The sequence below is a fragment of the Pristiophorus japonicus genome, chromosome 8, assembly GCF_044704955.1.
Source record: "Pristiophorus japonicus isolate sPriJap1 chromosome 8, sPriJap1.hap1, whole genome shotgun sequence".
Taxonomy (NCBI): Eukaryota; Metazoa; Chordata; class Chondrichthyes; family Pristiophoridae; genus Pristiophorus; species Pristiophorus japonicus.
Window position 1 is genome coordinate 123,159,810 of NC_091984.1, and position 27,144 is coordinate 123,186,953.

The window sequence follows — 27,144 nt, forward strand, 5'->3', positions numbered from 1 at the left end:
TTACTGGACAGTTACAAAATTTTAATTCGCATTGTCACCTATATATTCTTTACAGAAACACACAAGAGGAATCATCCTTCATGGTGCACATTTGCAAAAATAAGCTACTTTCGGATTCACTTAAGATAGAAATTGGTTCGATATCCAATGCAGTGTGCTGAAAATAAAAACCATTCAATAAAAAGGCTGCTATTGTGTACCCAATTTAATCTTTCATTAGAATATGCCCAAGGATAACGAAAGATGGACAGGGAGCAAGAGAGTCTCAGTGTGATGGCATAGGGTAGGGGAAATTCTGAGGCAAGCATCTTGAAGGCAAGATAGTAAATCAGGTCGAGAGATCTTAGAGCTCAGAAAATGGAGAGTCTGACAGATTTATGCTTTTAGAACGCAAATTCAGGACCTCCTAATAAAAATACGACAGTTAGTCCTCTTCAAATGCAGAACAAAAATGCTTTGACTATATCTGAAATCGATTAGGAATATAACAGAAAACCCATGCTTTGAGTATTTTCTGTCCTGTAAGCAATGAGCAGTGATGTGGTAATTTGGCACCAAGATTTTTATAATTAACCAATACCAGCACTAATTAATCAATTAGCAAGTGGAGGAATGAAACAGATAAAAGGACTGGCCATGATGAAAGCGAGGAGAGATGACTGAAAACGTGGTTGTAAAGATGCATTTTCAGGTGTTTTTTTTTGAAGTGCAGGAAATTGAGGAGTTCAAAAGTTGGGCTGAAGCAACGGAAGGCTCTGCCACCAAATGGTGCTGTGAAGAGAGGGAGTGTATAGAAGAGTAGAGCTGGGTGAAGGGTTGGAGGGAACGGTAGGAAGTTAGAGTTAGGTTGAAATGAGTACTTTAAGCTCAGTGCACTGGGGAAAAGGGAGCCAACTTAGGTCAATGAGGGGAGTGGTTGACTAGCAGGACTGGGTATCGTCTGCCAAGTGTGAACCACATTTAAATTTATGGAGGCTAGAGAATAGGAAGAACATCTAGTCGAGGCATCAAAAGCAGGGATAAAGGTTGCAGAGACAGTGGGGCGAGGCAAGTGTGGAGATGCGTGATGTCACAAAAACACAAGTCAAGTGGTCCTGGTGAGGGAGAGGATGTGAGGCTTGAGACTCAGCTCTGGTGAAATAGGATGATGAGTTCTTTTCATAATCCGGTTCAGACTGAGCAAGGCAGGGAACTTATGGCAGGGACCAAAAAACGATGGCTTCTCAGCATCTTATAGCAATTATAAAAATACCGTCGGATGTTATATTGTATGCGCAGGGCAGTGTTGAGTATCTTAATCGGTTCAATATTCCTTAAAACAAGATACACTGAACAGTCGCTATAACTGGCAGAAGTCAGCATTTTACGAATGTGGGATTTTACTTCATGTTCTGCTGTGCTGGCCATTCTACTTAAACACACATGAATATTCGATTATAGAGGAGGAAATTTAGGCTTCCTCGAAGTCCTGCTTCAACTCAGTGTCCTTGCTGCCAGTCAGTTTAATCAAATAAGTCAAACTTAGGAAGGACTTTATACATGTATAGGAATCCACTGCTGAAGTCCTCATCCATGCCTTTGTTACCTCTAGTCTTGACTATTCCAGCGCACCCCTGGCTGGCCTCCCACATTCTACCCCATGTAAACTAGTGGCGATACAAAACTCGGTTGCCTGTGTCCTAACTCGCTCCAAGTCCCACTCACTCATCATCCATGTGCTCGCTGACCGACGTTGGCTTCCGGTTAAGCAATACATCAATTTTAAAATTTTCACCTTATTTTCAAATCCCTCCATGTCCTCGCCCCTTCCTATCACTCTCATCTCTCCCAGCCCCACAAACCTCCCGCCCGCCCGGAGATGTCTGCGCTCCTTGAGCATCCCTGTTTGTAGTCGCTCAATCATTGGTGGATGTTGTGGCTTTGGGGTGGGGGGGGGGGGGGGGCAGAGAGAAAGAGGGGGGGGGGGGGGAAAGAGAGAGAAGAGATCATTGTTGCAATTCCTGGAAATCTAATAAACAACTTGAGCCATGTGCTTGAGGTGAATCATGTCCTTTTTTTAAAAAAAAATTCATTTGAACTAAATTGTTGTTGTACTGCCAAACCTAGCAAAAAAGTTACATCAACTTATTTTTTGATGAACGGCACCAGGTATTGCACAATCAAACCAAACACACACACTGCCAAACAGGCAGGCTTTCAAACCTCTCAATTTGATTAAAAAAAAGGACCAGAACACATTTAAAGATACCAGGAGTCAGGTGTTGCAAGCCAAATCCAAAATGTGGTAAATGTGTATTCCCAGTCAGGTTTGTTTTTTTTGAAACTTTTAACTTTGATATGCCCTTCAGTATATTCTGGTTATTATATCAAAAACCTCAAATATTTTTGCCATGTGAACCAGAGAGAAGTAGTAGTTATTAAACGGCTCTTAGCCTAAAGAGCATAATGAGCATTCTCGGAGTATATGGCTCTCAAGTGGTGTGGAACTTGCTGAATATGAGGAGATGCGCTCTAATTTATTACTGTTTTGGCACTAATTTTAAGATAGTTACAATCTGAAATATTCAGTAAACAAAGCTATTAAATTATAAATATGTCCCAGTTCCCACGCAACTACTAATCCTCACCATTGAGAATAAAAAGGGAAAGGAAGAAAAACAGGTGATAATTTATTATTTATGGGAACCAATTAAATGTGCAAGTGTTCCACCTTGGCTTTAATTACAAGGGCCTCCCAGTACGCAAAGCAAAAAGGAAAAAATGTTGGCACAAATCCCACTTTATACTTCGTTGAAAAGTTCAAATTTCCAAGATAGTTGCTCTTTCTCAGTGCTCATTACGGAGGTTACATCATTGGCAGCATACCCAAGTTAGAAGTTTGTTTATTAAAAAAAGTTAATTATATTATATTATAGGCATCATGACTGACATAAGGCTTTGAAGAAATGAGCCAAGCCAGACCACCTAGTACAAAATGCACATTTCCCCAGATGCTGGATTGGTTGACAACACCCATATGCAATCAGCAATCCGTTGAACCCATTACAGGTATTTTTTTTTGCCCCACGAATATGGATACATGGGCCAGGTCCAATATCTCACCCGCATTAGCAGCTCTCGACTTATCAAATGGTTATTTTGATTGGAGAATATTTCCGAAAGCTCTTCAAACATCAACATGCTGTCCCTAGTCAAGAAAATGGAGACAAGTTAGTCATGAGAAGAGAGGCGCATATTAACCAACTGCTGTCAAGGACTCCGACACAAATCAGGTAGCAAAGATAAAAGGAGGGTGGTGCAGGGTTTAGGAGCTTCACAGAACCAAATGCAATGTGTGGCCTTGACTACCCTTCACCAAATCTCATGGCAGCAAGAGAAACCTCCAAGAAACCTAAAAATCTGGTCATGATCAAATTGTCTGCATCACAGGGATGAAACTACAGGCGCATGCTTTAAATAGTTTATACATGCTTCCCTGGGAGATGGAAGGGTTGCGTTATCCCTGCCCTTTAAAACCACCATCTTACTTCACTGGGCACAGCATACCGAAGGGGAAATTTTGCGGCACGTTACATCTACTAGATGGTCAGTAATGGAATAAAATTTTTACGAAATTTAAGCTGTTGGAAGTTTTATTATTCTACTGAAGACACCCGCTCAGCAAGTCCTTATTTTCTAGCCAAAGGAAAAGAGGCCTCTGGCAATGAACCAGCTCTTAGATGTACATCATAGTGCCTCCAGTAGCCTTGCCAACACATCTGGGATCGGAAGTTCACCATGCAAGGGAGCTCTTCAGGGTAGAACCTGCAACTCAACCGCACACTTATTAAAAATATTACATGGCTATCCTAGAAAAGGAACTTACTTTGATACAGTAGTCCAAGTCCTCTTCAATTTGTAGATGGGATTCGACTGCATGGCTGAAACAATGGCACGGAGTGAGGAGAAATTCTTCATGATCCTGCATTCCTATTAGGAAAACAAGAGAAGTACTATGTAAATATCAGTGGTTCCTGGTTTCCTGATACCTCAGCTTTGAACTGTTCTAGCAAAAAAAAAGTCAGCTATGAAAACAACAGCATTAAAAATAGATTTCATGGAAAAAAAACATTTTCTCACTTCTTGGGAACTCAAAGCTGTTTATTCACGTATTTTTCCTCAACAACCTCTTCAGTTTATCGTCTGCCAACTTTTGACAGGTGGCCAACATGGTCAGGGACACTGAAGGAAGCTTCAGAACGAACATGATCAGGACGCAAACATTTTTTTTGGGGGGCGGGCGGGTGGGGTAAGAGATATGGTGCAGCCTTCTGCCCATTGTATTCTGCCGATAAATGGATAATAAATATTAATAGCTGACATAAAAGAGCAGGGGCAGGACCAGTAGCACAAGAAAATAATCTAAAGAAAAGCATGTAAAATCAGAAAAGCTAGTGCATTTTTTTTGGCTACATGCGGACTACAATAAAACTGTCGATACCAAGTTAGCTAATCTCAGCTAGGATAGCAGTGGAAGTGTCCTTCATACCCTTGGCCCAATGGAGGCAGAGAGAAACAAAGCCAGCCAGGATTCTCACTCCTGATCTCTATCTAATCAAGCCTGTGGCAAAGTATTATAACAGGTATCGAGCAAGGACAGACTTTGTCTCGGATGAGATTTCTTCCCTTCCTCCCAACGACTGATTAGCATGCCATCACCAAGTGCTTTGGGCAAACATATGATGAACAGCCATTTAGGTGGGATGTTGGAAGGCAGACCTATGAACATGGGATCTACATCAGCAGGCATTTGGGCAGGAAGGGAGAAAAGTGAAAATAAAATAGAAACATGAATTACAGCTGGGGAGGGAGGCAAACTATGCTATGCAATGTTTAACAGCCAACTTAATTTTGAAAGTGCATTTAAAAACCTGAAATCAGTTTGTTTTCTTCCTCTACATAAATGATATTGTTTTTTATTTTTAAAATGTCAATCTTCAAATGCAGGCATTAACTCAGGCATGGAATGTTAGCTATGTAACCCCAATCTCTTCCTCTTCAGAAGTCCTGCCGTTTTATTTTTTCTGAAGGAAATCAAAAAAGTGAATAAAGCTTCGACTTAGTTAGACAGGGCAGAGGTCTTGACCCAGAGCCCAGCCAATGCTGGCTTTGCATTTTTTTTTAAAGTAAGATGATCACTGAAGCATTTCAGTTAAAAACCAGACAGATGGACGCCACATATTTTGTATAATTAAGCGATGCCTGACTATGATGTGACCACGGGATCTCTAATGCACAACAGCCAGCAAAACGAATACAGTAATAGGCACTGTGAATTAGGGGGATTTAACTGGTTTACTCTGTTAGTTCAGGCTCAGCGATACAATTTCTAGCATATACTGAGTGCCTGTTGTTGAGGAACTATAAATTATACTGATTTAAGCTTCCAAGCTTTCAGCACTATAGAACTATGGAAATGATGATTTGACATTCTATAGATACCTTCAACTCCTCTTTGAAAACCGACCACCCTCGGGTCTTTTAATACAAAAACAAAATATTTTGGATGCTGGAATCTGAAATAAAAACAGAAAATGCTGGAAATCTCAGTGGGTCAGGCAGCATCTGTGGAGAGAGAAACAGAGTTCCAGGTTCTGACAAAGGGTCATCGACCTGAACCTTCAACTCTGTTTCTCTGACCCGCTGAGATTTCCAGAATTTTCTGTTTTTGTTCCCTCAGGTCTTCTCTTCCTACAATCTAATAAGTTTTTAAGCTCAGAGCTTGGCAACACCCAATCGCCTAGTCCTGATCTGCTTGGTCCTGGCTTACAGGCTCTCTTCAACCCTGGTGACTTGCCGCACGGTGGGCTTTGGCCTTTCACCTAGGTCCAATGGATAAGCAATGCGTTACCTGGGCAACGTCTATCCACTTCTCGATGATTTTGGCTCTCTGCTGTGGCTTCAGGTGCATTTCCCTCAATATGGTGCTGATGACACACTTGGTGAGGGCATTGAACTGGGTGATGGTGGCCCGGATGGTCGGTGCCAAGTGCTTGTTTTCCTTTTTGTCCCGTCGGGACCAGATGCAGCCAAGGCAGTGGTGGGGGATAACTTTCTTGAACAGTTCCTGATCGAATAAAAAGACGACAAGACTAAAGATGTTTCCATTACCACGGACCACTTTAATACTGAATACAAATAATGGTGCATTTAAGGGTCAATTAGCCTCGCTGTTTTGCAATAGCATAGTTAAAGCTGAAAGACATGGCTTGCCTGTGACCCCGTGTATGATGGCCACATACATATAATGTGCACAATGAAAACAAATTATTTTTGAACAGCCTAGGTACTCTTCACAAACTGCATACGCTAAAATTAAAATGTTTGGCAACACCAACTATAATCACTAAATATAATGTTAAATTAAATTAATTGCAATGGATCACTGCATCCTGCATATGTGGTTAGACATGGGCTTCAAGTGAAAACGAAGATCACTGCCTTACAGAAGCTTTGGGAAAGGTCAAAAACAAGGCATGAGAACAGCACCTACAACTACAATGTAGAAAACCTCTCAATTAGATTCACAGACACAAAATGAGATATAAATGGATGGCGAGTCAAAGGTGGCGATATTCAGACAGGTGACCAAAACCTTGGACCAAGAGGTAGGTTTCAAGGAGGGTCATAAAAAGGAGGAGAGGCAGATGGAGAGGCTGAAAGGTTGAGGGAGGAAATTCCAGGGCATGGGCACAAAAGGCCAGAGTTGGAGGAATGGTGAGTTTGGGAGGGGGCTGAAAGAGGTTCGAGAGATAGGAAGGGGAAAACGCAAAAAGGGATTTAAACACGAGGATAAGAATTTTAAACTGGAGGTGTTGAGACCGAGAAGCTAGTGTTGGTCACTGAGGACAGGGAAGATAGGTGAATTGGACCTGGTGCAGGATAGATATGGACAGAATTTGAGTAGCTCCCGGGAGAGCATTGGAACAGTCAAATCTGGAGGTGACAAAGGCATGGATGAGGGTGTAGTGGAAGATGGGCTGAAGTATGAGCGAAGGCAGGTAATGTTAGAGGTGGAAGTAAATGTCCTTTGTGATGAGATTGAATAGGACGCTGAGCGCGCAGACAGTTTGGTTCTGCCAGAGATAATGGTTGAGGAGGGGTACGCAGTTTACGGTGGGAGCTTCCCCATGTTCAACAGGAGGAAATCTGTGGCTCACGCACAATAATAGACTACCAGTCTAACAGCACATTGACATTTGAGGGGTCAAGAGAGGTGGCAGAGAGAGAGAGAGAGCATGCATATGGAAGCTAACCCCAGGTCTGCAGATGATGACACCAAGGGGCAACACATAGATGAGTAAGGGGAGTGCGCCAAGGGTGGTAAACCTGTAGGAACTTTTCTGCTTGGATTCAGCACTGTTTGCAGATCATCATCTTCATAGGTAGTCCCTCGGAATCGAGGAATACTTGCTTCCACTCTTAACATGAGTTCTTGGGTGGCTGTACAGTCCAATACGAGAACCAAGTCTCTGTCACAGGTGGAGCAGATAGTCGTTGAGGGAAGGGATGGGTGGGACTGGTTTGCCACATGCTCTTTCCGCTGCCTGCACTTGATTTCTCGCCGACGAGACTCGAGGTGCTCAGCGCCCTCCCAGATGCGCTTCCTCCACTTAGGGTGGTCTTTGGCCAGGGTCAGTGGGAAGGTTGCACTTTATCAGGGAGGCTTTGAGGGTGTCCTTGTAACGTTGCCACTGCCCACCTTTGGCTAGTTTGCCATGAAGGAGTTCCGAGTAGAGCGCTTGCTTTGGGAGTCTCGTGTCTGGCATGCGAACTATGTGGCCTGCCCAGCGGAGCTGATCAAGTCTGGTCAGTGCTTCGGTGCTGGGGACGTTGGCCTGGTCGAGGACGCTAATATGTTGGTGCATCTGTCCTCCCAGGGGATTTGTAGGATCTTGCAGAGACATCGTTGGTGGTATTTCTCCAACGACTTGGTGTCTACTGTACATGGTCCATGTTTCTGAGCCATACAGGAGGTCAGGTATTACTACGGCCCTGTAGACCATGAGCTTGGTGACAGTTTTGAGGGCCTGGTCTTCAAACACTTTTCCTCAAGTGGCCGAAGGCTGCACTGGTGTACTGGAAGTGTTGAATCTCGTCGTCAATGCCTGCTCTTGTTGATCGGAGGCTCCCGAGGTATGGGAAGTGGTCCACTTTGTCCAGGGCCGTGCCGTGCCGTGGATCTTGATGACTGGGGGACAGTGCTGTGCGATAAGGACAGGCTGGTGGAGGACTTTTGTCTTGCTGTTGTTTAGCGTAAGGCCCATGCTTTCGTACACCTGAGGTGGATAGCAGGCCTTGGCTGAAGGAGCTCAATTTGATTAACATTTTTATTAAAACAAATCGCCCTTCTCCCAAATCCCTATAAAATGTGAAGACTTGCATAAAGAAAGAGTTCCAATAACACTATCTTTCTAAGTTAGACTAGAAAAGGCTTGGTTAAAAAATATTTATAAAACTTTTTTTTTTGCTTTGAGGGGTTGAGATCACAGGTAGTAATTTTAACCTAACCCACCCATTGGGAAACGACAGGATTGGGTAAAAAGCTGGTTTCACACCCTGGTCAATTGTACCCCATTAAAATGTGTCAAATCAATCTCATCGTAATGATATCCCACTCAAATGATTGATTGCATATGATTGTAATAAAGTTTCCCACCAAAGTTTTTCCACACGCTGGAATCAGGTTTTATTTGCAAATTGAAAAAAACTTGCAATGGTTTGCTCATATTTGTAATGGACATTTAGCCCAGCTCTGAATATTGCAGCTTTTATCCTGAAATTATGGGCCCAAGTTTCCACAAGAAAAAAAACGGGCGCCCCTCCGAGCTGGGCGCCCGTTTTTCACGCCTAAAAAAATCCTCGGTATTCTGCACCTACTTGCAGGTCCTCTGGCCCTTGGCGCAGCCAGCACGAGCTGTGGGGGGGGCGGAGCCAGGTCCCGGGGCTGAAAACAGTGCCGGGACCTCTGCACATGCGCGCTACAGTCGGCACGCAAGTGCAGTAGCTCCAGGCGCCGAACTGTGTGGGAGGGGTCCGAAGCATGCAGCCCCTAGCCCTGGCTGAATGGCCTCACTGGGGCTCCTCCCACGGCCAGCTCCTGCTCCCCGCCTGACCAGACCCGACACCCGCTCCCCCCGCCCCCGCCCCGACACCCGCTCCCCCCCCCCGGCTCTCGCTCTCGCACTCTTGCTCCCTCCCAGCGGCACGAACGGCTGCAGAATTCTCCCTGGCTGAAGCACTTTCACACAGGTAGGAAGATGGTTTATTTAATCTTTTCTTGGCTTATAAATGTTTATTCAAGTTGGATTTATTTGTATAATATTTGTAGAAGTATAAATAAGGATTTATTGTCGAATTTAATGAGTTCCCTTCCCCCCCCACCTCATTCTGGGCGCCTAATTTGTAACCTGCGCCTGATTTTTAATGTGTAGAACAGGTTTTTTCAGTTCTACAAAAATCTTCACTGGCTCCATTCTACTTTAGTTTGGAGTACATTTTCACTGTGGAAACTTTCAAATCAGGCGTCAGTGGCCGGACACGCCCCCTTTTGAAGAAAAAATTCTGTTCCAAACTAGAACTGTTCTACCTGACTAGAATTGCAGAAAACAAAATGTGGAGAATTGCGATTTCTAAAATAGTCCGTTCTCTATCAGTTGCTCCTAAAAATCAGGCGCGAATCATGTGGAAACTTGGGCCCATTACTTCTCCATTGTACACAAGCCCAATACTGGACGTTACAGCAAGTCTTCTCCAAAGCTACTTATTTCACATGACGTGCATATTCCGAAAAACAAAAAGGAGGCTGTTGAAGTTTTCACTGACAGACATTCCAATCTTAATATTGAAGTCACATGTCAAACAACATGTTTTGAAGCTTTGGAACACTGCATTGTGAAGTGAACTCTGTTATAGTGACTGACACAGCACTAATAGCATTAACGATGTGAGGAGAGATTGGGATGCTTACTTTAGGTTTAGAGTAATTGGGCAATCATCCCGACAAAATGGCTCCAAATTCTTGTTTACTTACAGCATCCATATACGTCAGCTGCTCTGCCACAATGTCTGATGGGAAGGAGAGGAAATCCTGTTTTTCTTCAACTCCATCTATCTCTACATCCCCTTCCTCTCCCAGGCTGAAAGTGATGTTGCCATGGTAACCATCTGTGCAATTGAAGAGACATTTATTGCGTGCCCAAAGTTCACAGCACTTCACTAAAGCACTTAATCAAGACCTCTAACAAAGCGCACCAGCTCAAAACTTGCATAATTGGAAATTGTGCACGGGTTTAAAAAAGATCAGTTTTCTTATATTTGTATTTATTATCTAGATTTGGTAAAAGTCACATTGTATGATATTGCAGCCAAAGCCTCTTAATGAGAGCACTCAACTCGCAAAGAAAACCATTTAATTTATTGATTTGTTCCGATTAAGCAGACACGATGGATGGGGAGCTAATCTGGGCCCGAGCAAATCTTCCAACTGACATAATAGTTCTGATTCTTTTTTTTTTAAACCTGGTAATACAGCAAGTCACAGAACAGACCAAAAAGTATCAACAGCAACAGTTAAAGAAAACCGCACAAAGTCACAATAAATGCAGCTTGGTGAAATTGGACCAGTGTAACCTCGAGGGGAAGATGCACTTATGCAAGATTTGCTCTTGCGCATCATGTAATCTTAACCCTTGGTTGGTGGAGGAGGGTGGCGGTGTGGAAGAGGAGGAGAGATAAATATTTCCTGAATTCTGTCCAGAAGTGGAAAAGAATTCTGGAAGGGCCTCTCCTCTTCTTGGACAAGATTTAGGCTTTACAGAAAGTTACGAGTGGAAAATAAGTATTTGGCACAAAATACGAAAAAGGAGCCCCTTCCAGTCAATGTCAGCACAGCACTCAGTATGTGATTTCTTTCAAATTCACTTCGCTGAACTACAAATTCTGAAGTAATTCCAAAAATCAAAATGGAAACCCAACTGAACTGCAAAACCCTGGACAGAGTGGCAAACTCTCCATGAACTCATGGGTATGCAAGTGGGTGTCCTGAATTTATTTACATCAGAATTCCATTCAAAATGGAAAAGTTTTACACAATGACCAAATGAACTCTTGGATGCATCACTAACCATTCAGAATGGATTCTTTCATTGGTGCATATATATACACAATTGGCAATACCAGGATACTCAGTTTTCTACTAAAATGAGTGCATATGGCTGCGATGGTGTCGCCGTAGCAACATGTGGCTCGTCATCTATTTCTTTTGGACAACGTTGGTCTAAAAGATCACTGGTGAACTAAGTGGCAAAATGGCATTGTACTAATCGGAATAATTCCATCACAATCTATTGCATAATTAAACCATCTCATCTTTCATCGAGCATCAAATACTCATCGTTGAGTGATCCTCGAGCCACAGATTTAACAATTTAGCTGGCAGAACAATTCAAGCTATTTATAAAAATGATCGTTGTAATTTCGGTGATTCAAAGTCACAGAAGACAGCCACAGTTGGCCAAAGATACCTGTGTGGTCCAAACCCGCGACTGGATTCATCGACCACAATCGCATTTCTTTGTCCCTTCTCCCAGACCTATTTATATTGTTCAAATGATTATCCAATTCTCTCAAAATCCGGTTACTTGTGGTAAAGCATTCTGCACTCTAACGCTGGTCATTAAAAATATTCTTGTAACTTCCCCCTTTATTATTCTACAATAGTTTAAATGATGCATACACACCCAAATCAAGGGTATTTCCAACACAGCAACTAACAGATTTTCTTTTGAGGGAATAGGATTTGGAATAAAAGAGGTTCTAGCTCCAACATAATTGTTCAGTGATGAATTTAAAATATGCTCCAGAATTGCATTCACAGCCATCATCAAAATGGGAACATCCCACCCCTATCTTTTTTTAATTAACTTTTTGTTTGTTTGCAACACAAAGATTTTATCTTACTGTCCAGCTCCTGTTCTGCCAATTCTTGCTTCTGAAACTGCTCGAGGAGGTTCTGGGCCCGTCGCTCTGGATCAGAGCCAGGCATCGTCTGTCCCAGGTAGGAGAGTAATTTCTGGAGGCATGTGTAACTTGGAACTTCCCGGAAGTCTTCGGAGCACTGGTCCAGCCAGGCTCGCAGAATTGAGGCTATAGCACTGGAAATATACGCGCAAGGCAGAATCAGTAACCGTTCCATAGGGTTTAGAGAAATACAACTCCAATTAGTAATTTGGCAACTTCTAATGCTGTAATTTTAAACTTTAGATTATTGCTGTTTATTTTTAATTAATTCTTGGGATATGGGCATCGCTAGCAAGGCCAACATTGATTGCGTATCCTGAGTTGCCCTAGAGATAGTGGTGCTGGGACTTCTTGAGCCACTGCAGTCAGTGTGGCAAAGGCACTCCCACTGTGTCCTCAGGTACGGAGTTCCAGGATTTTGAGCCAGCAACAACGAAGGCCAAGTCGGAATGGTGCGTGACTTGGAGGTGATGGCATTCTCAAGTTTGTGTGTTTGGGGACTTGCATAGGTGGAGCCTCAGGGCTCACATATAAAATTATTTTGCATACATCTGAAGATACTTATTACCAATAAATATCTGATTTGACATTCTCCACAATAAGGCAGGCATGCTTTACAAAAAACACAGACCTTTACATACCTTTAGCATCACAAAATTCAAAACAGGACTGTTATATATGCAGATATACTCTCTGTAGTAACTGTTCAGTTGCACAAGATGGAGACTTGTTACCTGATGTACTATAAATAAGGTTTACACTGTGTATATACTCTGCTGGCACCACTAGAAGGTGCAACTGGTGGAGCCCAGGGTTTCCTGCCCCTGCGGCAGAGGCTGTCCACCAGAGGGCACTGTGGTGGGAGACCTGAGGGTCACTTGCATAGGTGTGCAGGGCCCAGTATAAAAGGCTGCCCACCATGCTGGTGATTCACTCTGGAGTTACGAATAAAGGACCAAGGTCACTACAGTTTTAGTACAACACATTGACTCCACGAGGCATTTATAAGTGCATTACAGACATAAGACAAACCAAGAAAATGACAAAATACAAGCACAAAAAATACTTGGTTGTCTGGGCTCTGACAGTTAGATTATGACGGCTTAGACTTCCCTGTAATAGAGAACAGTCAGGTCTAGTTGAGGATATCTAATGAAATGCTCCAATATGGTCAACTCGCCACTCATTATTTTCAGCTATCCGTTTAGTACTGGTGACCATGTAGCGCTACTTAGTAGGGCAGCTTAGTTGCTCCTATTTGGCTCATTTCCGAAGACAAGATATCAGTTGTATAGTGAAACGGTTGCAACAACTTGCATTTAAATAGGACCTTTAACGTAGTAAAATGTCCCATGCCACTTCACAGGAGGGTAATTAGACAAAAATGGATACCAAGCCAAAGGAGGAGACATTACACAGGTGACCAAAAGCTTAGTCAGAGGTAGGTTTTTTTGAGCTTCTTAAAAAGGAGAGGGGTGGGGAGGTTTAAGGGAGGGAATCATCCAGCTTATGGTCTAGACGCCTGAAGACATTGCCACCATTAGTGGGGCGATGGAAGTGGGAGAAGGGGTCAGAGTTTGGCGGAACACAGAGATCTAGGAGGGTTGTCGGAGGTTACAGAGATTGGGATGGGCGAGAGGCCATGGAGGGATTTGAACACAAGGATGAGAATTTAAATTTTTTTTTTAAGCAGTTACCTTTGCTACAAGAAACAGTGTTGAAACACACTGGAAACATGACTCAAGAAGCCGGGCTTCATTTGCTGTGTCAAGAAAGATTCGCTTCCTGCGCCATTATAGAACTACTTACGAGGTCACATTACACAGGCTTCAATGAACACTCAACCGGCAACCGCCCCCGGGCAAAGTTTAAAAAGAAAAATCAATTCAAAGATCACCACCAGAAGACTGTACCCTTTTAACAGCATTCCCAGGTGGGAATAAGTTACTGAGCGAGGCTGACTCACAATGTGGTAGCATTTAATCAGTACCGCATAGGCTAGAAAATATGGCCCGAAGCCCTTTTTTGCAGTCCCACTGGAATAAAGTCTCCATCTAGGACACAATCATCCACAAATGAGCATGTCCCCACGGAGTCATCTGAAACCTCTAATCAGCTGCACTGTACTACATTATTTAGTTTAATGATTCTTCATCATTCCATTCAGTCCCTAAAGCCGTAACACTGAAAATACAGGTGGCAGTGGAGAAAGTGCAAGCACATGGTGGCACTGGAGAAAGTATTCCGGAGTTCAGCACTTACTTTGCTGTCATTTGCTCAACTAAACACATTGTTTTCAACAGCATAGTGATTTAAGATGTTAGAAAAGTAACAATTTCCCACCTCCCACTACCCCAAAAACCTGGATTAACAGTGGTAGTTAACTTGTGAAATAGCATGCCCAACTAGCACAGTATTTCAACACAAACTACACTTTCCTCAAGTAGGAATCTAGGTATTTTGCTCCCCTTATGTACTTCATATATCTGTTGGTGCAACCTTGTAATGCTAATCAGGGTCAATGTGTTCTGGATTAATTTCGCTCCCCTAAGGGGGGGGGGGGGTGGGGGGCAGAGGTTTGGAGAGGAATTCCAGAGTTTTTAAACACCCTAATTGGCTTGGGTTTTTTAATTTTTTTTTGCCTATCCCAGGATATCATATGGTTCCAGATGGGGTAGATTTTTGTACAATGATCAGCAATGGAACCATTACCAATGTTTGCAGTTCCGTCTATGTTTGGTGAGGCCCAGCTCTCGCACTGGTTCAAGTACAGACTACAGACCCAAACCTCAGTCTTTACAGTTCAGTAAATCATTGGTTGAAACTCACTGGGCAATCAGAGGGGAGGGAAAAGCAAGCTTCATAAAACCGTTCAACAGCCAAAAAAAAATCCAAAAATGGGAGCCTTGTTTTATGATTGTTTAAAACCATTTGAACCCTTTAATGCAATCCTTCATAGAATCTAATTGTCAAATATCCCAGCCAATGATTTCCAGATGGTCTCATTAGTGTACTCCTGCTTGCCAAACCTAATCTCGTCCAGTTGATCATGCTTCAGATAGAGTCCAGTGTCTCTAAATTCAGAATCCAAATAAAACTATTCTAGGTTAACCCAACTTTTTAAATATTTGGATTGTTGTATGGGTGCTTGTGTTTTTTTTGGGGGGGCGGGGGGGCAGCGTCAGAAGGAGAAAGATTCACGGCACAAGTACAGAGATAGAACCCTGAACTTGGGGCTCCCAAGTTCAGCTCTTCACGGACCACTGCCAATTCAACAGTTACCGCGCACACAACTCCCAACTCAACGACTGATCTAGAGCACCAAATGTAGCAAGTGTTGCTCATGATGCACAATGTCCAAATTCATTTTGACTTTAATGTGAAGTTAAGCTTTAATTATGGGCTGCTTTTTTGAAAAGATATTTTGATGCTCTTCTTTCCATCCCCTCTAATAGCTCTGAGTTTAGCCAAAGAGCGTACAGACCAGAATAATCCTGGGTTTAAACCCCTGGAGTCAACTGATCTGATCCAGGGCAGTAAAATGATCCCCGGCAGTAAAATGATCCCCGCAATCTGGGTAGCGAGAGCAACAATTTTTAAAAACTTCTCCAGGGTTGAGATTAATCTCCGATGACTTCTGCAGAATTATGCGCTTGTGATGCTGCCTACAGTCAAATACCCTTGAAAGCACTTAACTATCACGATTTGAACATGAATAATAACCACTTGGGCAAGGTACTTGACTCCATGAATTCAGGAGCCAGTGGCCAAGTTAGATTATGAGACAATGCAAAACATTCAACAGCAACAGAGTGGGAGGGTTACCAAGGCCAGGATCCCAGGGACAGGTCACGCTCCAGATGTATGACTGCACGAGATGGTAATTTTTCCCCCCCAACTTTGACAGGAAGTTTGCAGGATATTGCAGTGAGGCCGGGGGAGCGGAAGGAGGGAAACCATATCTTAAATACTTTAGCCTTGCTGCACAGTCTAGAAATGTCAATGTCAATCTGAGATTAACTCAAGACATTTATATTGAAGGGCAAGCAATTTTCCACTGAAGATTTCTGGGTGTTGTGTGTTGATGGCAGTTCCCTTTTAAGTTTTCTAATCTCTGGGAAGAATGCAAATTAGAGAGGCAGCCTTCTTTAATGCGATTGCTATGGTATGGAATGGTGTTCACTGCACTGCTATGCGATGCCTTTGAGGAAGTTCCTACATAATCTTACAGTAACTGCTGGTTTTCCAGAAATTTCCTTCCACATTGTTGCATTCTGAATGAAGCATACTTTAGTCACACATCAGATTAAACTTACTTCCTGATTACTACTCTCGTTTCTGGAGAGCTTCGATTTCCATCTTCCTCACAGTTTGGATAGTCAAACTTTCCGTACCTGCAATTGGTCATAAAACACATTTTAAACAAGTCTACAACTGACTGTCAGTCATTAAAGAAAACCCAAGACTCAGTATTTCAAGCTTTGATCAGCTGGTTTTGTCAAAGTTCTTCACTTTAACACCTACTTAGCATTTTATTAGTCAGTCATTAATATTGCACAGTATTTACATTATACATCTTCACTGCATTGGTTTGCACAAATATTCATGCAAAATGGTGTTGGGAAGTTTTTGTGGCGAGAGAAGAAAGGCGTGCCCATTTTATTTATGGTTATATCATTTTAAATTTTAGAATCATAGCATCTTGCACCACAGGATGAGGCCATTCGACCCACCGTATGTGTGTCAGCTCTTTAAAGCTGCGATCCAATTAGTCCCACTGTTTCCCCATAGCCCTGCATGTTTCTATTTCAAGTATCTATCAAATTCCCTTTTGAAAGTTACTATTGGATCAGCTTCCACCACCCTTTCAGGCCGTGCATTCCAGATCCTAACAGCTACCTGCTTAAAAAAAATCTCATCTCCCCTCTGGTTCTTTTGACAATTATCTTAAATTTTACAATTGTACAAAGTTTGGTAAACACTTCGCCCCTCTAAAGCCTATGCCCATCAATTGAAGGTGATCAGCTCCGTATTGGTGCAAATTCTCATGGCCCCAATTAACCATTCTTGAAGCACATAAACTGGCAAACAATTCCACCAACATCCAGAGCACAGAAATGCAAAGAATGTTAAGGGGTGGAGAAGGAGAAACCAAAGTCTTATCACTGAGTTTAAAAACTATTTCAACTCGTTGCAGAATGGTTTATGGAACTCTGCATATTTCAGTTAAAAGCAGACAAATGAACAGATTTCCTTTAAAAGTTTCATTCTTTATGCTCAGTTTAAAATTTTGACTCTCACTGAAGTCATTTGAAAGCCCATTATTGAAAATAACCTTCCTCTTCAGTCATTTACACATCCAGGGTACAACTTGCTGCAGTGCAACTCCAATTTATAAACAAACCTACAAAAGCTTCACAGAGAGGCACAATCAGTGTTAAACTTTAATACAAGTGCCTGGTTATCACTCCAGAACAATCCCTGCGCATTTCAAACTTTGTACGATTTACACTCAACGTTGCATCGGCATGGGGACAAGATCATTATGAAATTGTGAAAAATTAAGCAAAAACATTGATTGCCACAGAATAGCAAATAGAATAAAATGCAAGTTTGCATTACAGTTGAGCGATAAGTTTAGCAGGGGCTCCAAAAGGGCTTAGCCTGGTAGCCGAGACATTACATGGTTGGTATGTGCCTTTCAGTTCTATTCCAAACCACTAGATGGAGTGCTTTACCATGTTGAGGCACTCTACTTAAGTTGGGTGGGTGGGGGTGGAAGAAGGGGATAGAATAAGGGGACTGACAATAACTGGAATGCCTCACTGCAAAGATACAACCTACAGGATGTTATCAAGAGGAGTCATCGAACTATGCAGAACCCAAATCATGGCATTCATGAGGCTGCAGGAAGGATGTGCAACAGAAAATGTTTGATGGGAAATGGAAGAGGAAATGATGGGACCAAAAAGTCATAATTTTCTTTAAAAAAACCCAAAATGGTTGAGGAGTATAAAAGAAAATACTGGAATACTCGCATACTGCTATGAACTCTGGTTAAAAATGTCAGTTAGTAGATGCAAAGGCCAATTACAACTGAGTTTACAGCCAGGAATCTACCAATTATTGTTGCAAGGACTGCATAGCCATGCGAGCGCGAGAGCGAGAGACCAGAGAGACCCTTGCGGAGAACTGGGTGCAAATCCCAGCCTACGACCAGTGAACTCCGGTATTTCTAGTCAGTGAGCTTCAGTGCCTCATATCCAAACTGCTGGTTAATGATATAAAAATAACCTGACTGAAGTCGTCTTTATTCCACTGCCATTGACCAAAGATGGCACTTATTTGCTCTCACCTGTCCAAGAGCAGATCCAATACACGTTCTGTACAAGCAAACGCTCTGTACGTTGACAGAAATATGCTGATGTAAGTAAAATCATTGTCTCCGAAAGCCGTTATCAAATTTTCTACCAGTTTTTCCAAGGTCCCAGCCTTGATTGTGCGGATTTTATACGTTTCAAACTGACATATAGTGTGACCTGGAGGTACTTGGTCTCTTTCCACCTGCAGGGTGTAAAAAAAAAAACCACAACAGGTCAATAGAATGCAGCAACAATTTGCATTTATATAGCATCTTGAACATAGTAAAAATGTTCCACAGCACTTTACAGGAGTGTCAGACAAGGGAGCAGCTAGGGCTCATCAACATTGCAATCCAGCAACAACTTGCATTTATATAGCATCTTTAACATAGCAAAAATCCTAAGGCACTTCACAGGAGCGATATTAATGAAAAGATTTGAGACACCAAATCACAGAAGGAGCTATCAGGACAGATGACCAAAAACTTGGTCAAAGAGGTAGGTTTTAAGGAGCATTTTTAAAGGAGGAGGGGGGGGGGGGGGGGGGCACGGGGACGTTTAGGGAAGGAGTTCCAGAACCAAAGACCAAAGCAGCTGAAAGCAGAACTGAATGGTGGCGTGAGAGAAATAAGGGATGATTAAGTGACCAGAATTGGAGGAGCACAGAGATCTCAAGGGCTTGTAGGGCTCGAGGAGGTTGCAGAGAGAGGGAGGGGCAAGGCCATGGAATTCCCTCTGAAAGGCATGCATTTACATTGGGCAAGTACAGGATTGGACCTGCTGCAACGCTGCACCCCGCCCCTCCTGGTCCAATGGCCTGATGATCGAGCCTCAGGCATCACACATGAAAAATGACCACACAGATAAGGTTGGGACCGGTGGGAAGCTGGTCTGTGGAACCGGACCCAGGAAGGGGAATTTAATTTCAAAAATCAAACTTTATTAAGAATTACAATCATCTTCAGAATGCTTTTATTTGCCTTGATTATTTTCACATTGAAAAAAAAAGAGAATTGGCCTGGAGCAGTTACTGCAGCTGATAATGTGGGAATGGAATGATAGTTGGAATCAGCCAGCCATTAACCTGGGATGTTTCGACTTTAACGCATACTGGTGTTAGTTCCGTTCCCACACAGTCATACCCGGCTCGTTCCTCAATGTCAAAAATCAACAGAAAGACAGAAAAATCTAAATTTGTGATTTACTTCAAATCTATTCTTACTTTGTTGCTTTTTAAAAAAATGATGTTACTGCTGACTACGAACAAGTGCTGGGAAGACGGAAGACGGAGCAGGCCTGGGGGGTCTCAGGCTCGATGAAATATAAATTTCCAGATTAATGCGCATTACACTTCTGTGCGGCCTCCGGTCATTGGCATCAGCTACTCCGAAAAACAAAAAGGAAGGAGCACTGGTACTGAAAGCTCTATCCTGTTCACTAAAATCAGATGTTACTGTGTTATGTGCAATGTAGAGCTGCTGGCCTTTTACAAAACACAAAAACATCAACTTCAGCCAAATCACACCTCTTCCCTCAGTCAATAAACTCTTTGCACCACCAGATTAGCCACAGATCACTTGCCAATAACCATGCATATGTTCATTCCTGTAACTTGCACTTTTACTCTGGAGTAATCAGTCTTGTACTTCATGTGGCACTTGCAATCAGTCTTGGTTTCTGTTTAAACTACTTCATCACTCAGGCCCATCTGAAACGCAGGATCACACAATTTTTATTCCAGGTTTAGAAGTGAACCACTTAACTCCCAGCTGTTATTCATTCCACAGCACATGGACATGGAGTCCGACCCCACCCTCCTTTACCAAAATGTGAATTCCCAGTGCCTTTGGGATTCTGGTATGCTGATAGCAATACATTCACAGACCCCCTTTTACTCTGCTAAACTATCTTTGCAACTGCGTGCATGGAAAAATCATACATGTTTAAAGAACAGATAATGCCGCAAACACACAGCGGACCAGTCAGCATCTGCGGAGATGGGTCCATACCCAATACATGAACTTATACGTTCATCACAGATGCTCTCAGGACCACTGTGTGCGTTACCAGCAGGGGGATGGGAACCTATGCAGGGAGAAAGAGGGAAGTAGAAGGGGGGCAGAAGCAAAAGATAGCAAGAGGAAAAGTAAAAGTGGAGGGCAGAGAAACTCAAGGCAAAAATCAAAAAGGGCCACATTACAGCAAAATTCTAAAAGGGGCAACGTGTGTTAAAAAGACAAGCCTGAAGGCTCTGTGCCTCAATGCAAGGAGTATTCGTAATAAGGTGGACGAATTAACTGCACAGGCAGCAATTAATGAATATGATATGATCGGCATCACAGAGACATGGCTCCAGGGTGACCAAGGCTGGGAACTCAACATCCAGGGGTATTCAACATTCAGGAAGGAAAAGGAGGTGAGGTAGCGTTGCTGGTTACAGGAGGAAATTAACGCAATAGGAAGGAAGGACATTAGCTTGGATGATGTGAAATCTGTATGGGTGGAGCTGCAGAATACCAAAGGGCAGAAAACGCTAGTGGGAGTTATGTACAGACCACCAAACAGTAGTAGTGAGGTTGGGGACAGCATCAAAGAAATTAGGGATGCGTGCAATAAAGGTACAGCAGTTATCATGGGCGACTTTAATCTACATATAGATTGGGTTAACCAAACTGGTAGCAATACGGTAGAGGAGGGTTTCCTGGAGTGTATTAGGGATGGTTTTCGAGACCAATATGTCAAGGAACCAACTAGAGGGCTGGCCATCCTAGACTGGGTGATGTGTAATGAGAAAGGACTAATTAGCAATCTGGTTGTGCGAGGCCCCTTGGTGAAGAGTGACCATAATATGGTAGAATTCTTTATTAAGATGGAGAGTGACAGTTAATTCAGAGACTTGGGTCCTGAACTTAAGGAAAGGTAACTTCGATGGTATGAGACGTGAATTGGCTAGAACAGACTGGCGAGAGATACTTAAAGGTGGATAGGCAATGGCAAATATTTAAAGATCACATGGATGAACTTCAACAATTGTATATCCCTGTCCAAAGTAAAAATAAAACAAGGAAGGTGGCTCAACCGTGGCTAACAAGGGAAATTAAGGATAGCGTTAAATCCAAGGAAGAGGCATATAAATTGGCCAGAAAAAGCAGCAAACCTGAGTACTGGGAGAAATTTAGATTTCAGCAGAGGAGGACAAAGGGTTTAATTATGAGGGAGAAAATAGAATGTGAGGGGAAGCTTGCTGGGAATATAAAAACTGACTGCAAAAGCTTCTATAGATATGTGAAGAGAAGAGGAGAAAAAGATTACTGAAGACAAATGTAGGTCCCTTGCAGTCAGATTCAGGTGAATTTATAATGGGGAACAAAGAAATGGCAGACCAGTTGAACAAATACTTTGGTTCTGTCTTCACGAAGGAAGACACAAATAACCTTTCGGAAATACTAGGGGACAGAAGGTCTAGTGAGAAGGAGGAACTGAAGGAAATCCTTATTGGCGGGAAATTGTGTTAGCGAAATTGATGGGATTGAAGGCCGATAAATCCCCGGGGCCTGATAAGTACTCTGGGATGCAGACTAAGGAAGTGGCCCTAGAAATAGTGGATGCATTGGTGATCATTTTCCAACAGTCTATCAACTCTGGATCAGTTCCTATGGACTGGAGGGTAGCTAATGTAACACCACTTTTTTAAAAAAGGGAGAAAATGGATAATTATGGACTGGTTAGCCTGACATCAGTAGTGGGGAAAATGTTGGAATCAATTAAAGATGAAACAGCAGCACATTTGGAAATCAGTGACAGGATCGGTCCAAGTCAGCATGGATTTATGAAAGGGAAATCATGCTTGACAAATCTTCTGGAATTTTTTTGAGGATGTAACTAGTAGAGTGGACAAGGGAGAACCAGTGGATGTGGTGTATTTGGACTTTCAAAAGGCTTTTGACAAGGTCCCACACAAGAGATTAAAGCACATAGTATTGGGGGTAATGCACTGACATGGATAGAGAACTGGTTGGCAGACAGGAAGCAGAGAGTCAAGATAAATGGGTCCTTTTCAGAATGGCAGGCAGTGCCTAATGGGGTGACGCAGGGCTCAGTGCTGGGACTCCAGCTATTTACAATATACATTAATGATTTGGAAGAAGGAATTGAGTGTAATATCTCCAGTTTGCAGATGACACTAAGCTGGGTGGCGGTGTGAGCTGCGAGGAGGACGCTAAGAGGCTGCAGGGTGACTTGGACAGGTTAGGTGAGTGGGCAAATGCATGGCAGATGCAGTATAATGTGGATAAACGTGAGGTTATCCACTTTGGTGGCAAAAACACGAAGGCAGATTATCTGAATGGGGGCAGGTTAGGAAAAGGGGAGGTGCAACGAGACCTGGGTGTCATGGTACATCAGTCATTGAAAGTTGCCATGCAGGTACAGCAGGCGGTGAAGGCAGCAAATGGTATGTTGGCCTTCATAGCTAGGGGATTTGAGAATAGCAGGGAGGTCTTACTGCAGTTGTACAGGGCCTTGGTGACTCCTCACCTGGAATATTGTGTTCAAATCTGAGGAAGGATGTTCTTGCTATTGAGGGAGTGCAGAGAAGTTTCACCAGACTGATTCCCAGGATGGCAGGATTGACATGAGGAGAGACTGGATCTGTATTCACTGGAGTTTCGAAGGATGAGAGAGGATCTCATAGAAACATTAAAAATTCTGACGGGACTGGACAGGTTAGATGCAGGAAGAATGTTCCCGATGTTGGGGGAAGTCCAGAACCAGGGGATACAGTCGAAGGATAAGGAGTAAGCCATTTATTACTGAGGAGAAACTTCTTCACCCAGAGTTGTTAACCTGTGGAATTCCCTACCGCAGAGTTCTTGATGCCAGTTCATTGGATATATTCAAGAGGGAGTTAGATATGGCCCTTACGGCTAAAGGGATCAAGGATATGGAGAGAGAAAGCAGGAAAGGGTTACTGAGGTGAATGATCAGCCATGATCTTATTGAATGGTGGTGCAGGCTCGAATGGCCTACTCCTGCACCTATTTTCTATGTTTCTATGTTTCTGTTTCATGCATGTTTCAGTAATCCGCTTCAACAACAATCCCAACAGGCAGAATACACAGGGCATCTTAACACGTAGGATTTTTAAACTAACTGGACTTTCAAAAAAGAGAAAGTAGTTTCAGCTCCTGAGCAACCCCTGTTACACTTGAATCCATAGCAAACTCTTTTTTTCAATCAACTATTAAGGCTGTATTAAAACAAAATCAACGTTTGTAATTTCAATTGAGTACGTGGACATCAGGTCAGTCTGTTGGTGTACAAATCCAGAATTGTAGGAAGTACTAATTATAAAGCAAAGGAGCTAGATTAATATAAATGCACAGATGTGAAATTTGCTGACTTTTTTTGATACACCGCAACGATATCAAACCATAATCCCAAGTAAACAAACATTCAGACTTAAATTCTTTGCCTGCCCACCCACCAGCCTACAATTTCTACTTCAATCGAGTCACCAGAAAGGCCGGGAAGCTCTTTGGCAGAAAACAGCTTCCATCTCAGTGCAACGAGTTTCCAGAGAGGCATTGTGGGATGATGTGCAGCGAGTGCTGTTCTGCTGCCCCGGCCAACAGCACGCAACAGGAAGCTGATCAGTCTGGCTTCAATCATGTCTGAACTCTCCGCTACATTATCATAGACCTCACATTTCCCAATAATATTGTTTTTAGAAAATCTAATTACTCTTGAAAGCAAGTTTGACTTGGCTGGAAGCGGAGTTGAATTGTAAAGTATTTGCTGAGCTGACGGAAAATGTAGAGCGCGCAAAAAGAAAAGTCAACCGCAGTTTTTAACTCCACAGGCAGTGTTCCGCAAGGTTTCTGCCATGTGCTGGCTGAGTGACTATTCGGTTTGGGTCTTACATATAACGATATTGCAGAGTGCGCAGAGGGATTAGGAACTGAACACATGACATCAAAGAACTTCAGACTCCTAACAGCTGAAATGGCAGAGAGCATTCCCGTATTAAATTCTGCGTCCTTCACGCCAGCAAGTGTCCAGCTGGAATATAAATTGTCTTTGGGGATTTGGGGGGGGGGGGGGGGGTTTAAACCCTCCGAGTAGCCTGACTCGAACTTTGATAGAAAGCACGAACTTCTTTGACGTTTACCCAGCTATTTTGCTGCCCGATTCTCAGCCCTGCCAGAACCATAAATAGCCAACAACCACGAGAAATGAATTTCGAAGACTTATTCCAAAAGCCAGAAAGTAAACTTTGAGAGCATATTTCAATGAATTAAGTGCATTTTCTAACTTCAAACCACTTTTGTTTTAAGTTTTATTTTTTTTTTAAAAATCACTGATCGTAATCTTCAGACCACAAAATTACACGACCACACCAAAACAATCACTGTAATTCTTGCCTAGTTTCAATTGATCTTGAAAACAAATTCTAAAAAGTGAGCGCTAACGGAAAAGGAGAAAGGCACAGCTGGATTGTGGAAAATAGATTGAGTTTCATATGCCCAACAATCAATCTCTCTCAACTCCCCTCCCCTGACCTCGGCAGGAGATGCGTTTCACTCCGAGAGCTGGGAAGACGAGGTCTCCCACGTGTTGATCAAGTTTCCAATGGACTGTACTTCAGAGCGACAGCTGAATCCAACTGCAACTAATGCACCAGCTTGTTGCCTTTCCCTGCCCATCTGAGCATCAGGCACAACAATGGCGCGCTTCCACTAACTAACGTGTCGAGACACCGCCAATTCCAAAGCTTCCTTTGTTGTAACTTTTAGAAAACAACGGTAATAATAGTTGTAACCAAAAGCACTGCTGAAGCAGAAATCCCTGCCCCGTTCGGGGAAGCTTGCACCGATGCTTTTAGGGAAACGTAAACAGGATAAATATTAAGCTATAAATTACATGGCAATACCAAAAACGAGAAGCACTGCTCTATTGTAGAAAGAACTTGCGTGTTACCTCTTAATTATAGTTTATGCTCTTAGGCTGGATGGCAAGTCTGTATGGGCGACTGCTGCTGCAGGCATATTTTTACTCTGATACTTTCACATCTGTTTTACATTTCATGAATTGGATATGCAACAAATAATTCAGTATGTGTGGGGGTGGAAAGAGAAGTTAAGGACCATTATACAAGAAATCCAACAGCAATTAGAACTCGCTGTTGGAAAAGCTTCCAAAAAAACAATAAGCCAGTGAAAAGGATACAACAGTCAAGAATTCCTTTCGACAGACCTTGTCCCTGTGCAGGCAGACTTCGGAATGATCAGCACGAACTTGTGTTATTCCATTCCCGTCAATGGATACCAGGGATACAGAACGGAAAAGTTCATAGTGCGCTGAACACAATTTTGCATCCCGCGTGGGTCAAAGCTTGCAATCTGAACTATTTAAAAGTAGACAACTGCTCCAGTTAAAGCACTTTGTAGCATTAATGCAAATGAAAAGTCAAACCTAACGGAACACTCCTTTTTATTTAACTTGTCCTTCACTTCTGCTGATCTCGGCCCCGTATGACAATGAGTGACTGTTTGCAACATTGTACTCCTGATCGTAAGTCACAATCACCCTCAGCAAAGCGGTTCTTTCCCCTCAGGGATCTCTCTTTCATCCTCTTCTTTCTCCCCCCCCAACCCCCCACTTCTCCCCCCCAATCCCCCACTTCTCCCACACAACCCCCCTAAAAAAAAAGGCTGTGGATGCTGGAACAATTGCCGCTTACAAGACAGAGAGATAGATTTTTGTTAGGCAAGGGCTATGGAGCAAAGTTAGCCATGATCTAACAATGACGGAGCAGACCTGAGGGGCTGAATGGCCTGCTCCTGTTCCTAAAGGCATGAACCCAGCTCCGTGTGGAAAAAGGAAAATGCACCTGGCAGAATCCTGGTTGCGGTGTTGAGAATGAGAAGAGGGAAAAGTAATTAGGAAACAACTTCACCCTCCCAAGCTCCAATAAAAAGGAATGCAAGTACGAGGAGTCATTTTTATTGGTTGTATTAAAATAGGTAAAGGAACTAAAAGGGTTAAACCTTGAGCACAGGTTGCATACATTTGGTTAGTTTTCTCTCGAGTTTAGAAGGTTGAAGGGTGATCTAATTGAAGTATTTAAAATGATCAGAGAAAATAGTTTATCTACCCTGTCTAGTGAGGGAATACAGAACAAAAAGGGGCATAATCTTAAAATTAGAGCCATCCCATTTAAGAGTTAAATCAGGAAGCACTTTTTAAAAACACACAAAGGGTAGCATAGCAGAAATCTGGAACACTTTCGCCCCCACCCCACAGTGCTGTGGATACTGCTTCAATTAAAACTTTCCAGACCCAGATCGGTAGATTTTTGTCAGGTAAGGGATATGGGGCAACAGTGGGTAAATAGAGTTGAGGCCATAAGGTAACTGGAAGCAGAACAAGCTCGAGGGTCTGAATAGCCTACTCCTGTTCCTATTTTCCTACAAGACTCCTCCAATGTGTCAGTAATTTCATTCAGTAAGTATCTGAGCCGCGAAGCCAGGAAAACACCAAATCTATTTGCTTGGGTGCTTCTCAGTTCCGGGGAGTGGGGGAAAGGAGGAAAGGCCCGATCACGATCCAGCAATACCCACTGGAAATGACATTGCGTGGAGGCTTTACCCCTCTTTGGGAAGTCTGTCTTAAATCATGATACAAAGCACCAATACCATCAACTTCAATCGTCTATTCGGTG

The 27,144-nt window shown here is 42.9% G+C and overlaps 1 protein-coding gene across 4 annotated transcripts in view; it reads right to left on the reverse strand.

Annotated features, from left to right (window-relative positions):
* rgl1 (ral guanine nucleotide dissociation stimulator-like 1) overlaps positions 1–27,144 on the reverse strand; it is a 296,098-nt gene that overhangs the window by 21,006 nt on the left and 247,948 nt on the right. For all 4 annotated transcript variants that reach the window (XM_070887389.1, XM_070887387.1, XM_070887385.1 and 1 more), the window contains exons 3-9: positions 18,416–18,624; positions 16,377–16,454; positions 12,001–12,194; positions 10,073–10,206; positions 5,891–6,106; positions 3,866–3,969; positions 3,103–3,187 (exon numbers count right to left, since the gene is read on the reverse strand). In XM_070887389.1, the coding sequence (XP_070743490.1) occupies positions 3,103–3,187; positions 3,866–3,969; positions 5,891–6,106; positions 10,073–10,206; positions 12,001–12,194; positions 16,377–16,454; positions 18,416–18,624 (1,020 nt within the window). The remainder of the gene's footprint in view (positions 1–3,102; positions 3,188–3,865; positions 3,970–5,890; positions 6,107–10,072; positions 10,207–12,000; positions 12,195–16,376; positions 16,455–18,415; positions 18,625–27,144) is intronic.